This window comes from Lepisma saccharinum, chromosome 1 (assembly GCF_977018435.1).
Source record: "Lepisma saccharinum chromosome 1, izLepSacc3.1, whole genome shotgun sequence".
Lineage (NCBI taxonomy): Eukaryota > Metazoa > Arthropoda > Insecta > Zygentoma > Lepismatidae > Lepisma > Lepisma saccharinum.
In genome coordinates, this window is record NC_139229.1 from 7,119,681 (window position 1) to 7,134,122 (window position 14,442).

General features: G+C 37.6%; 1 protein-coding gene across 1 annotated transcript in view; it reads left to right on the forward strand.

The window, feature by feature from the left end:
• Positions 1 to 630: 630 nt before the first annotated feature.
• The window catches only part of LOC145992056 (uncharacterized), a 56,804-nt gene continuing 42,992 nt past the window's right edge, over positions 631 to 14,442 (forward strand). The window contains exons 1-2 of the mRNA XM_083128261.1: positions 631 to 764; positions 2,859 to 4,005. Of these exons, the coding sequence (XP_082984387.1) occupies positions 631 to 764; positions 2,859 to 4,005 (1,281 nt within the window). The remainder of the gene's footprint in view (positions 765 to 2,858; positions 4,006 to 14,442) is intronic.

Here is a 14,442-nt window from a genome sequence, read left to right on the forward strand (position 1 = left end):
TATACTAAATCAACTCAAATGCATATCCCAATCATTGACTTTCAATTTTTCCCAAAATCTCAAAATCCATAAGCACAACTTTCTCCCTATAACCTGTAGAGTTTATCTAGAAGTTAGGCGAGCTTATACCGCAAATTAGTCTTGTTCTGTCACTTATCACCACGCCCCCCTCTATAGTTGCCTCCAGCTCGTTGTCCTGTAAATTCTCCACACGCATTGTAGTCTAGCTTTCCCCATGTTCAAGAATTTCGACGTATTTTATATTGGGGAAGGTCCACTATGTGTAGGGTATTCTATAGTATTTTAATCAGGCGTAAAAAGTGCTGGGATTCCAATTTGTGACTAATCTCCATACATTAAGCATATTGTTATATAATGACAGTTAGTGGTCTCCATATATTTACGTATATGGGTATATTGTACGAATACACAAACTCGCACATAGATTTTACTTTGATATTAATTCTTTCAGTATGAATAAAACTATTTTCTTTATAGGGAGATCATAGTGGTAACCTAGAGAAACATATCAAGCGGAGGCATCAAGATAAGCTGTCATTTCTGCAGAAGAAGAAAATGAGAAATGCTATCTCTAGTAATCCGAAAGCCAATATTCTCCTAAATGTAAAGATGACCGCAGACATCCTCAGGCAGTCTTGCATCCGACTCATCTCGGAGCACGGACGTCCTTTTTCACTGATGAATGACCAAGCATTTCAAGATATAGTGAATCCTCTTTTGGAAGCGATGCCAGCTTCTGACAGGTGCGTATTTTCATCAATGTCGTCAGATTGTCCTTTACATGTATTCCTTAGTATGTTCACATTGTATACGAATGAAATTATTTTCATTGTTAGTAACGGACAGTCTTAATCAGTGTTCGGAAAGTTACTCGAGTCAGTTGCTTGGTTCAAAAAGTAGGTTCGGTGCAGCTACTCAATTTAAAGAATAACTTACTTTTGCAGTTACTTTCTGTTGGATATTTTATTGCGAAAAATTGAACACACCCAATGATCATTAATTACAAGAAAATAAATATTTAAGAAATTTTATTTTGGATTTTATGTCTGTGGTATGTCATCGCATTGTAATATTATGACAACAATCAAGATTAAACCAAACACTGAAGTTTTAATGAGCAACTAGAAATGACGAATTGCAACAAAGCGTGGATGTCCTAAATTCAAAATGGAACGAAGCCCAGCTTTCTTGCCTTAGTAGGAGATTCCGAAAAAAAAAAGGAAACAAAAGCGTCCAGAAAAGAAATAGTTGGAAGCTAAACTACCCCTCTAAGAGAAAGGCCCTTAAATCAATTTGACGTATACAAACAAGACTAATTATTCAAATGCCAACAACTCTAAGCTGATTTTTCAAAGGATGACGCTTGGTCCGCGCATAGTCCATCGCAGCTATTTCTGGCTTTCAAGACAGAACCCACTCCTTAACTAGCTCAACTACTGTCCTCGCGTAGCTGGGCAGGACTGAAATTTTGGAGGGCTCCCACCAGGAATTTAACCCTGGACCGCTAGCGCCAAATGTTAAATCACTAATAATTTGGCTACGCGGGAGCCCATAGTTGAAACAGTGTTGCCAAATTTAACTTTTTCCCCCAACGCTACAAATTTTAAAGTTAAAAATTTGTCTTAAAGAATAGTAAAAGTAACGTCATAAAGTTACATCTATTGCAAAAATGAAACTCTGCTACGGTTACAGCTACCTTCTTTAGTTAGAATTCCTTAGAAATTCATTTCAGGTTACTTCAAATACATTGATTTTATTGATCCAGCCTCATGTAATGAAGGTAGAGAGTTCTGTATATCCTTACAATGTTTAGAAGGAATGCAATTACGTTAAGTTAGTTTTTCAAATAACTGTAAAACTAGTTACTCACTGACATAATCATGAGTAATTTCAACTGCAACAGTTACTCTTTGAATAAGTAAACTAAGTATAACTGTCTGGAAAAGTAATTTTCTGAAGACTGATATGTATGAGACACATTTTTTCATCAAATGATATTTAACACACTTTTGTACACTCAAACAAAACTAATTAATATAAAGTTTTCAAATATTATGTCAAATTTTCCTCAATTTTACAAAGTTGTTACATATACAGTGCGTTCGTTTTAAACTCTTATAACACAGGTTAGGTCGGAATATGTAATATAAATACTGTATAATTGTCTGCATGCTAGACGTTACGGGACGAAAATGCCGGCATCTGTCCCATATCACGTGCTAACTCTGCGCAGAGACAAAACAAACTCACTGTACTCCATATGCCTAGAGACAGGTTATGCTAACATTCTGTAGCTTTCCAGTGCTGGATGGAACTGAGCATGCAGTACAACTTATTTAGATATCCCCTATATACTATTGTTAATATATTTTAGAAAATAAAAAAAATATAGGTGTCACATATATCCTTTTCACAGCCTTAGGTATATCTGAATGAAGCAAAAAGACCTATTGCCAAAGCCCAGTGCTGTGACCAGGGAGGGTGGTGTTATAACTTCCTCATTAGTTCAAACTTTACTAAAGAGCGTTGATTGCATCAAATAACACTGTTTATTGCATGCAAGCTGCGTTAGTTTCTAGACACACTGATAGAGGTTAACCTATTATGGTTTTAAATAACAATCTTTTTCACTTTCACCAAAAAAGTGTTCTGCTTTCTCATATTTGTAGCATTTGCCTAGTTGATGAAAGCTTGATAATATAATTAATTCATACTATTTGAAAAATATTTTTAAGAATTTTAATTCTATTTTGGGTTTGAAACAAATGTCTTGAAAATTTCAAAAATCAAGAAACAACTTATCAATTAAGGATTAAAGCAAATTTTATTCTCTGCAGGTTTATCGTGAACAAGGAAGGTGTACGGAACATGCTATTCAGTCAGGCCCAGCAGATCAGAGAAACAATACGCGGCGAAATGGAGGGAAAATTGATACATCTAAAAGTTGATTCTACTTCGAAAAATGGACGATCATTCTTTGGTGTCAACGTCCAGTTTGTTGTAAATGGGGCTCTCCAATTGCGTACTTTGTCAGTTCAAGAGTTATTTGTGTCTCAAACAGGTAGCAATTTGCGTTACGAATTGTTGAACATTCTGGATAAGTATAATGTGCCCGTGGAGAATATATATAGTTTAACTACAGACACTGGAGCAAACATGATTAAAGCCGGGAAACTTATTGGGGAAGATCAAGAAACAAAGATGTCTAATATTTCTCAAGACACTTACGAAGATGAAGATATTGAAATGGAATTGACGAGTAAAGATTATCGTCTCCAATCCGTTCGTTGCGCGTCGCATACTCTTCATTTAGTCGTGAATGATGCTCTCAATTCCATTCCTGAAGTTAAGGATATTATTGTGACATGTCAAGCAGCATGCCGTGTCTTACGATCGCCTACAGCACGGCGTCAATTGAATGCAGAATCACTGCCGGTACCATCCCTTGATGTCCCGACAAGATGGAACAGCACAAATGATATGCTCCAGTCACTTTTTACACTTAAAAAGTTCATAGGGGATTACTATCAAGAGCAAGTTAAAATAAAGCAAGAAGACTGGATATACATTGAGGCTATTTTGACGTCACTGGAACCAGCCAAAGTAGCCACAAAGAGGCTGCAAGAAGAACAGCTTCTACTTGGCGACTTCTACGGGATATGGCTGGAGTGTCGCCTTAAAACATCAACAATCAACACAGACCTTGCACGCCACATAGTAGAGGGCATGGACAAACGAGAAAAACAAGCATTATATGTCAATAACGAAGAGAGACTTCCATCATTATTTGAGTATCCAGGATTTCTTGCTTCTATTTACATGGATCCCAGGTACTTTTCTGTTTTAAGTGAAGAAAACATCCATGTGGCGAAGGTGTATCTCCAGAAGTTGTGGTTAAGACTTGAACACATGAAATCCTTATCAGTGTGTGGAGAGGTAAAGAAACAAGAAGATTCCAGCACTGAAGATGATGACAGTGACCATGTCACAAACTACTTAAAGAAACAAGATTTATTGCGGCGGAATACCATATCTGCACCAAAGTTTAATATTGCGTCATTATTGGACACTTACTTTGTTTCAACTCGAAGACTGAAAAGGACTGAAAATGTTCTAAATTTCTGGGAAATTAGAAAATCAAGTTGTCCCGAATTGTACATTTTGGCTTGTATTGTTCTCTCTACTCCTGCAACACAAGTTAGTGTCGAGAGACTCTTTTCATCTCTGAAATTCATACTAAACCCACTCAGGTGTAATATGGCAACCGAAATTATTGATGACATACTTGTTATTAGAAATAATTATATTTTCATGAAAAAAAATCTAACTAAATCTTCATTAAAAAGCAATCTCAGAAATAGCAGCACAGAATTGACTACAAACATTGTAGCAAACTTTGTGGAATCCAATGATACACCACAGAAAGATCTTGTACAACATGTTGAAAATGTGGGGAATATTACTGTCTAGATTAATAATGTATATAATTACTTGATTTTTTTTGTGATCTTATAGTTCATTATACATAAGTAGCTGTAACCAAAGAAAATCTTTTCAGAGGTTCCATAAGAAGTAATTTAATTAAAAGAACAATTTTGCTCGTACTTGTTTAATGTTTCCTAGTAATTAATACATTTAGTTTTGAGTAGCTGTCTTACCTGTTCACAAAATTGCACAGATATACTGATGTTATACAAGAGTATGAAATATATTTTTATTCATGTCAAATTTGTGGAATTCTGTTTAGTTTTAAATTGACACCTGAAGGAAATGACAGTGTATTTGCTTTGTTTTGAAAGATACAAAATTTCTCTAGTTTTTTAAGTAATAAGGTCTTTTATTTCCTTGTTTTAGAATTTACCTTGGAATGATTAAGAGAATAATAAAGATATTCAACAAAATTTTAAAAACTGTTTCAATATATACTTTTCAGAACCTCCGTTCTATTCTTATGCTTATACAGTACGAATGCATACTTTAAATATATGTATATTTACATTTTTTAAAAAAAATTGAGCTTCGATGTTGTAGGGAGTTGAATATATGGCAAATATTGTTATTCCTTGGTTGGTGAACAAATCCTAATTTTTTTTTATTGTATTAATTCCCATGATATCTATTTCTTTGTGAGAGATTAGTGTAAATTTTTAGATTTTTTATGATAAATTTGACAGCCATTTTAGAATGTACCTCAAAATGTAACATTTAGAGCAAATTACTCAGGAACACCACTCAATAACAGACGTTACTGTTAGCCTCCTAATATGTAACCTAAAATCAATTCTTGTTTTTCAAACACGCTACTTCCTAAGGTTAAGTTTAGTTCTCTTGTTATAAAATTCTCTTAATAAAATATCAAAAAATGGCAACATCATTGTCATTATCTTGTCTAAGTAATTATTGCATGGCATCTGATAAATTATCAAAAGACGCACGCAAATGCAAATTAATGTACATTAATTACCTTGATGGACGCACGTGTCTGCCTGTGTGTGTATCCAAATCAGCATGTTACTTTCTAATGTTCTGGACAATGAGTTTTTGAAGAATGGAAACCGAATAGTCAATCACTCTACTACCAAATCATCCCGTGTAACAGCATGGAATGTAAATGGAGATGACAAATAGCATCCACATATCTTTTGAACTTGACCCATTTTGTTAGAATCAGTCGTTCCACATGTCTTATCGATACCTCAAAAATACTGAACCCACAATTGTAATATTAAAATGGGCTCCAATAACTATCAAAGTTTAATTTTTGCATGGCTGAGTTGGGGTCATGTAAATTCTTGTCCTCGCTAAAGTACAGTATGCGTACGTTGCACAAGACTATATAAAAACAAAGTAAATTTGTTACACACACATAAGTGCGCGCCCGCAATTGCATAGCTGAAAGTCTACTGAACACACACACACATCAACTTTCGAGCACTAACGATGACCATTGCCATAAGCACAATCTCTGGCGTGTGTCCAAACATGCACTTCTATGTTCACTATCTAGTAGTAGCAATTTATGGTAGAAATCAATGGTCACTAAAAGTGCATGTTACAACGTCTGCCCACACCTGGGAGTTAGGAATGGAAGACATCGCCATTATGTTATTAAGTGTCCTGTTCAAAATGTCCTTACTTTTATTTTTAAGAAATTTGCCAGAGAACGAAGCGCGATAGTTTTCAATTACATAGAAAATGATGCACCCCCTCAGAGGAGTAACCACAAATTCTTGTCTGCGGGGGGAGTACTTGGATAAACTATTAATAATAGTAGTAATAATGGCACTATTATTATACGTACACAATTTATATAGCCTATATTAATACATTACATAATGAATTCATTCGCCCCCACAACAAACAACAAAAAATATGCCTCTGAAATGTGTGCGCTTCTTCTCCCCCAAACAATTGTTCATACATTTAAGACTCAACTGTTTGTAATAGTCTGACGTACTTACTTCTTGTTACTTCTCCCTCTGGTAATTTACAATGCATTACAGAAAATAAATTGCTAGCGAAGCGATCAAGAAAACTTTTAGATCCAAATTTTTGCAAACTGAAAACAATATTGATTTAATATGGCGCAAAAAAATCATGGAGGCCCATGACATTCTCTTTTACATTTTTTTTTCTATTTACATCGTTCGGCGTCCAGGGCTGACTGCCGCCGTCCCCTATACATCGACCACGAGGAAAAAAACCTTGGGACGAAAAGTCCCCGCGCAGCTTTCCCTTCTTCCCTCCACCTCGGGCCATAAGGAAGCATGGTCCACTCTCCCCCTCCCCTACAAGCGGGAGTATGGTGTACAGGAGTCGTGGGTCTGCGCAGGTTGTTTTGCTCATGGTTCCACTATAGCTAAGGGTTTGAAATTGACAAGACTGTAAGAAAAGCAGATATTGCGAGCGAAACGAGCTAGACAATTTTATATAACTTTATTTACATTTGTATAAAGATATAAATCGAAAGGGGGCAATTGCCCTTCTGTGTCTCCTTGCAGATGCTCTTGACCGTCTGGAAGAAATAATGCACGAAAGACGTGAAAACTAAATCCGTCTTTAGTATCGTTTTGTCCTGCAACTCTTAGATTCTGCAACCTTTCTTTCCATAGTTCAATGTTTGCAACCTTACCCCTTAGAATTGATTTCCGTCCAAGGTTGAGGCCCAATCTCCCCCCCCCCCTGTGGTTGCGCCACTGCACCTTCTTTAGCCGTAGTTGTTTTGTGAACTTTCATTGGCTTAAAAATACTTCATTTTCTTCAAGAGCATAATATAGTTTAATAACCGGCGATAAAATTCCTCTCCCCTAAATTTCTGGATTAAAGTATAATAATATAGGGGCATGGAAATCTGAAAGGGGGGTGCGGATGGCCACCTCTCTCCTTTAGAAAACGAATGTCAGCTAAAAGTATATATTTCACACGTATAATTTGATTCCAGTCATAGTAATTTACATTAATTATTATAATGGGTATGCAGGAATGCGATAATTTCGAATTCAAGTGGTGTTTCTTGAGGGGGCAACACTATTATCGGGGTAATATGCCCCATGGAAAAATACCTCGCTTCTCCCTCCGTCGAAAATATCTGCAGACGTCCATGATTAGGGCGGGGCATTAACCCCCCCTTTGGACTTCGTGCGCACGCCTATGGCTACTCATTTCTACACTACATGGAAGGTTTATTCAATTTCGAGCCAAAAATGTAATTTTCAAATCAGGGTTTTTAAACGTCCACGAACCCATCAACTAATGGGTTCTATTGGGTTCCGCAACAATACCGGAACCTGTTCTATCACAGTGTAAATTCGGTCCAAGTTGCGTATTGTTTCATTTCAAATATGGAACTTAGACCGTCTTTAAATTGATCCGGAACGAAGGACCCTGTGCCGTATTTCAATTGATCCAGAAAAAAGGTTCCTGGAACTTATTTAAATACCTTAAACATAAAAAGGCTCTTTACGGTCCAGATCCATTTATGCTTGCTAATATTCCCTGCTGAACCTGAATTGAATTGATTTAAAATTCCTGATCCTTTAACAACCCTGGTGGAAATTCATTAATTTACAAACAACCATATTTTTAACGAAACATTAATCCCACACAATATACTGAGTTATTTTTCGCAATGTTCCAATGAATGGCAAGAGATTTGGGCTATTCCTTTTTCTTCCTTGATGTTTAATAGATTATATTTGTCACGCACCTATAACGTTACTAGCAAACATTTGTGAATTGTTCTTTCCTTGTAACGTTAACATCTACCATACTGAATTTATTTACGTTCCTTATGCAGATGGTATGTACCCAACTGCATTTTGTTCCGTTCCGCTACAGTGGTTTACATTTTGTTACATTCCTATGTAACGTTAATTAACCATATTGCCTTTCACTTCGTTCCGTTACGGAGGATTGCATTCATTACGTTCCTATGTACCGTTATTTACTACCATGTTGCATTTCGTTACGTTTTTTTTGTAACGCTAGTATATACCACAATGCATTTCGTTACTACGTTCCTTGTATCCTTGTAACGGTAGTATATACCATATTGCATATTACGTTATGTTCCAATGTGCTCATTTCGTTCCGTTCCTTTATAACGTTAATATCTACCATAATACATTTTGTTACGTTCTCTGTAACGTCAGTCTGTAACATATTGCATTTCGTTACGTTCCATGGGTACCAGCAGCTGAACCATACTCTTCCTCCTACAAAATGGAACGTACCGTGTAACGCAAATTGGGTACGTTACGACTCCCTGATTTTCACTGTACATCTTAAAGGTCTATTCTACTGTTACGGCGGCCAGTCCTTTGGTGCCAAGGGAAGTGGGGAGCGGAGAAACTACCAATGCAGCACGATGAAACGCGGCAGCCAGTGGAACGAGGTTCATGTAGTACTTCCTCCCGTCGCGTCGTAACTCTCGGCGCCACCGCTGTTGACTGGCTGGTCTGTGGCGTATTCCCCGCTTGCCACTTCCCTTGACAGCATGAGGACCGGCCGCCGTAACAGTAGAAAAGACCTATTGCTGTCGAATATATCTCAGGAACTAACACATGAAGAATCACTTGGTGAAGTGTCATTATTAGAGCTAGGATTTTCATGACTTAGCATATTTTTTTGGGTAAGGGTGATGTGTTTCCTAAACATATATAAACTCATATTATGAAGAAACAAATTAAATTAAGGTTCTGTTTAAGGCCACATTTTGGCATATTTGGCCATGGTTGCGTGATAGGCCATATTTTGATGGATTTTCGGTCATATTCAGCATATTTTTGCATTTTCAAGAAATATACAATCATTATCCAAGTGGATTCGTTCTTACTCCCATGCTTTTTTTTGACTGCAGCAAAATCTTTTTCATTTTTAATTGAAAATTTACAGAAAGTTTTCATTGTGCATTTCAACTGATCAGGGCCCATAAATTGAACTAAAAATCGTATGTATATGAAAATATTTCAGCATAAGTTAGATATTGATGTTTGAAACAGTCTAGTTATAAGGGCATATTTTTCAAATTATAGTGCATATTTTGTAAAATTTTAGGTCATAAAAATCCTACCCCTAGTCATTAGCTAATAGACAATGGATTTGCCCCTCCGCCCCCCGTAGAACTGAATAAGGAATCCTGAATGTATAAACAGAGCTTCGGAACTTTCCTCTCTAGTTTTCTGTACGGAAGGTACCACCCTATCCGGTGTTCCATGTTGAAAAAGTATGAGAATTTAACGAAAAGAACATCGTTAATATAAAGTTTGTTGTTAGTCCACTCTATGCTCGTATAATCTAATCGGAACTGGACCGATCTGACCCAAGTGTGCAACTTTCCTCCAGATGAAATAGAAATCGAACCCGGGACCTCATAATTAACAATTCTGTCATCAAAACACCGAACGTGAATTTGAGATTGTCTAGAAGCATTACAACAGGACCTAAATTCAATATCTAAATGGTCTGAATGTAATGCACTCAAATTGAATTCATCCAAGTCTTACATTTTAACTTTAGGCACAACGAGTAACCTCAAAAAGTTAGAACAATTACAACTCCCCCTCCCTACACTGAATAATTCCAAAATAAAGAAAGTAGAAACAGCACGCAACCTTGGCATAATATTGGACGAGAATCTACAATGGGGTTCTCATGTCACACATATAATTAAAAACTCAATAGCCAAACTGAAATCACTTTTTCCATTAAAACATATGCTAAGCAAAGAAACGAAAACTCACCTAGTCAACACACTTGTAATGCCAAAAATTGATTATGCTTCCCCAGTTTTTATAAACATCCACAGTGCTCTAAATTACAAGATACAAAAACTTCAAAACAGTTGCATAAGATTTATACTGAATGTCAAAAGAAGAGAACACATATCCCCGTACTTACAGGAACTTAATTGGTTAAACGTTAAGAATAGGAGAACATTTTTGGCATTGTCTTTATTGTAAAGGATCCTGAACAATAAGGAACCAAGATATTTATATGATCAAATTGCTCCGTACAGGAAGAAAGGAAAACAAATTAACCTTCGTCAAAAAACACACTTCACGATTCCTGTACACAGAACAACATTCTATGGGAATTCTTTCATAGTCACCGCAATAAAAGAATGGAATGACCTCCCCCCACCACTGACCTCAGGGGAGCTTAACCCTGCAACATACAAAACAAATCTAAAGAAACATCTGCTGTCCAAACAATAGTGCCTGGCTTTGTCTTTTCTGTAATGAATGGGAATGAGGTATTGGTTGTAGTTTTAGCTGTAATAATTGTATTTTAATTGTGGTATTTAACTCTGTACCTTCAGTACATTAATTGTTTACATTATAAGTAGGAATGTTTTTTTTAATTTCTTTTTTTTTGTATTTTTTTTGTATTTTTATTCTTTTTATTCTTTCTACTGCAACAAAGATTTTCAAGAAGTGGAAAGTGTCAATTGTAATATGTTTTTTTAAAGGGTTTGTTGTAAGAACGGCCCGCGAGGCCGAAACACGCCCTCTCAATAAAGACGATATTATTATTATTATTATTATTATTAAACGATTCTGCATATATCAACCATTACTTGGCATATTATATAGGGTAAAACGAGGAGAGATGCCGCACATGTTGTAGTTTGCCTAGTACACATCAGAAGGCAGCAACATTCTGCAAGGACGTGTAACTGTCGTTCATCCCACCACGCCAGTTCCACTAAGGAGAGAAACACCAAAATATCGGACCATATTGATTCGTAGGATCTAGAGTCACCTTCATCGAGTACCTCAGGAAGTCTCTCATCTGTCACAGTTAAACCAGCAACCTTGCAAGCAACACAACTGACATCAAAAGTAACTCAACAACATCCTTTTGTGCCACAGAATGAATTACCAGGAAAAAATTCAAACCCTTCAACATCTACCTGTAGTTCCACACCACGGAAAGCCCCCGTAAGTACCTCCGCCAGCTGAGTCCCATTCCAGAAGTTCCTCACCAAGGTAAAAGGTTCAAACAGTCAGCCTGTATGTGGATGTTGGTTGTATATCTGTGGTGTTGTGATTATCCTTGCTGCTTTGTTTTGGATGACTTATAGTTTCTGGGCCTCCCCCATGGCGCAGTGGTAGCGTCATTGCCTTGTAATCAAGGGGTCCCGGGTTCAATACCCGGTGGAGGCACAAGTGGTTCGGATCCCACTTTAAACTGTAGGTCCAGTCCCGATTAGCCTTACTGTGCATAAAGTGGACTTAAAACACCAACTCTAAGACTAAGACTTATAGTTTCTCTATTGTCGTCCTGGCTGCATGATGCCACGCTAGTATGGCATTTAGTATAGCTGGTCTTATCATTGTTTTGTATAATTATGTTCTCGTAGTTCAGTAGGAAGTTTCTGAACATTGCGTATAGTCCTCCTATACGTTGGTTTCCTTTATGTTGCATTTCTGCTACATGGCGTTTGAATGCCAGAATGGTATGTAATGAGAGTCCGAGATATTTTGCTGTGGTTGCATGAGGTATTTGCTGTACAAATGGCTTCAGTGTTTGCTGTTGTTGTCTTCTGCGGGCAAAGATTACTGCAGTGCACTTGGTAGCATTGGTTTTGATGCGCCATCTGGTCGAGCATATTGCAAACTCTTGTAGTTACCTATCGAGTGTCTTGTAGCATCATTTTAGTAGTCTGCGTGATGCAAAGAATGCTGCGTCGTTGGCTTTGAGTGCTGGGAAGTAACGTGGAGCTACCGGTATGTCTGCTATATATAGTGCATATAGTATCGGGGTTAGAACTCCTGCCCTATAAATGAAAGTCTATATCTTCCAAAGCTTCTGTAATGCCAGCTGGTGGCGTTTCAATGGGCAGTTTGCGAATCACAACCTTGATGGGTCATTCTCGTCGAGCTGTTTCGCTGGCTTAATTGATGCATTCTCTCTGGAAATGGCGAAGTACTCTGTTGTAGTCAGCTTTAGTGTCCAGTTGTATTTTAAGCCCATCCTTACGGAGCTTAACGCTTGTTTCTTCTTCCGCGATCTTTGCTAGATTGATGTGACCTTGTTGCGATTAGTGACGTGGAAGGCTTAAGCTGAGGCGGTTTGTGTCTGGTTTTTTTAAGTCATTCTGAGGATCTTCCTCCTCCTCCTCCTCCTCTTCATCTGAATATTATTGTTACTTGTTTGTTACGTATACTGCGGTGGGTTGTGCCACATTTTGGTTTTGGTTGCGAAGAGTCTTCTTGGGGAAGATGAAAGGTTCTTCCTCCATCTTTTCCTCTGGAGAGCTCCAGATGGTCTCTTTTCCCTCGTCTATTAGAGTCGGGAACCATACTGTCTTTTACTGGCTGGATGGTGTCACTAATTTTGTCCTTGTTGTTCTTTTGTTTTTCTATGTCTGGACTGAGGAACTTATGCACGAAGACTTGAAGTTCTTCGAATTGGTTTTGTCTTTCAAGGTTGTCGTGTAAGGGTTCTCCTGGCTGGAACCTGCCTTATCTGAATGTTTGATGTTCTTTCTGCCTTATCTTGCGCTAGGCTGCTGCTGTTACATGAATTGTCGCCTGTCATATACAGTCTTCGGCATTCTGGACGTATTCTTGGTCGCCGGAGTGGACATGGACGTCTGTCAGCTCTGACTTCCCAACGATGGATACAATACTTTCGTGGCTACGTAAGCCTTTTCAACTATAGTGAATATCTAGACAACAATGACAACAAACCACACGAAGATTCATGTGAATGCTCTAGAAGGAATTCTAAGCACATGTAACTTTTTTAAAGTATCAGCGGTTTTTCGAAAAGAGAGAATTTTGAAAACTGCCTCGTTGACATCGGTCAAAGCTTCAGCCGAGCCTTAGAGATAAGTAGAGACGTCTATTGTGCCTGGAAGAAACTGACATAGTTCGAATAGCTTTACTCATTATCCCGGGATATACTCTGTCGAATTGGAAATGCTGTATTTCAGCGGTTCTCAAACTTTTCCCTCATTGTACCCTTTAGTCGTAACTAAACGTCTAATGTATCCCTATTATAGGTTTTCTCCGAATAGTGGGTTTTGGGGAATTTTTTTGGCTGCCTGATCGGTGGGGCGTTTTTTATTTGTTGGAGGCGTGTATCTGCAATAGAGGAAAATGGCATTCGGGCTGTATGTGGAAAGATGGTAAACGAATAATCCTACGTTTATTATTTTATTTGGAGTTCCTACGTTTACAATCTTTGTGATTAGTTACAAAAATAAAAATACGAACCAGATATGTGCTAAGAAGTACATAAAAAACTTTAATTTTCATTTTTCTTCAGAGTTATTGACAAAAAAGTAAATACCTTACTCAAACTGATACGTGCTCGCGTATACATAAATTTCACACAGTCCAACAATGCGCATGCAAGTTTGGCGCCAATAGGTATTATCAGTAGATAGGAGGTACCACCTGTAATATTAAATTCTTATAAACTTCACCAACAATATACCCAGTCGTGCTCGTGACGTTTTTACACTTGAACAAATGTTTCTGGGTTTTTGAGTTGAAAATGAAATACGTATGGATTTGGAACGAGTATTTTATTTCAAACACATGAGACAAGGATAAGTGTGTCAGTGACAAAATCAGCCTTATTTTCCTGTTGACTGTCAAAACTATGAAGTCTGCTGTACATAGCTGCAAAAAAAATGTTGCCTTGTGGGTATTCTCGACATTTCTCTTCCGAGCTGATCGAGTAGTACCCCCTTCAAGTCGTTCATGTACCCCTGGGGGCACGCGTACCACAGTTTGAGAACCACTGCTGTATTTGATTGTTAGCAAAGCATTTATGCGAATAGCAGTTTACATCCACGATCCAAGTGGATTGTTAGAGCGATTTCAAGGACAGAAGTTGGTAAGGAGTCCGAAAGGTTTCAAGAACTCAATTACAAGTCTGACGGAGCCCCTAGAAGAGTCGAGTGGG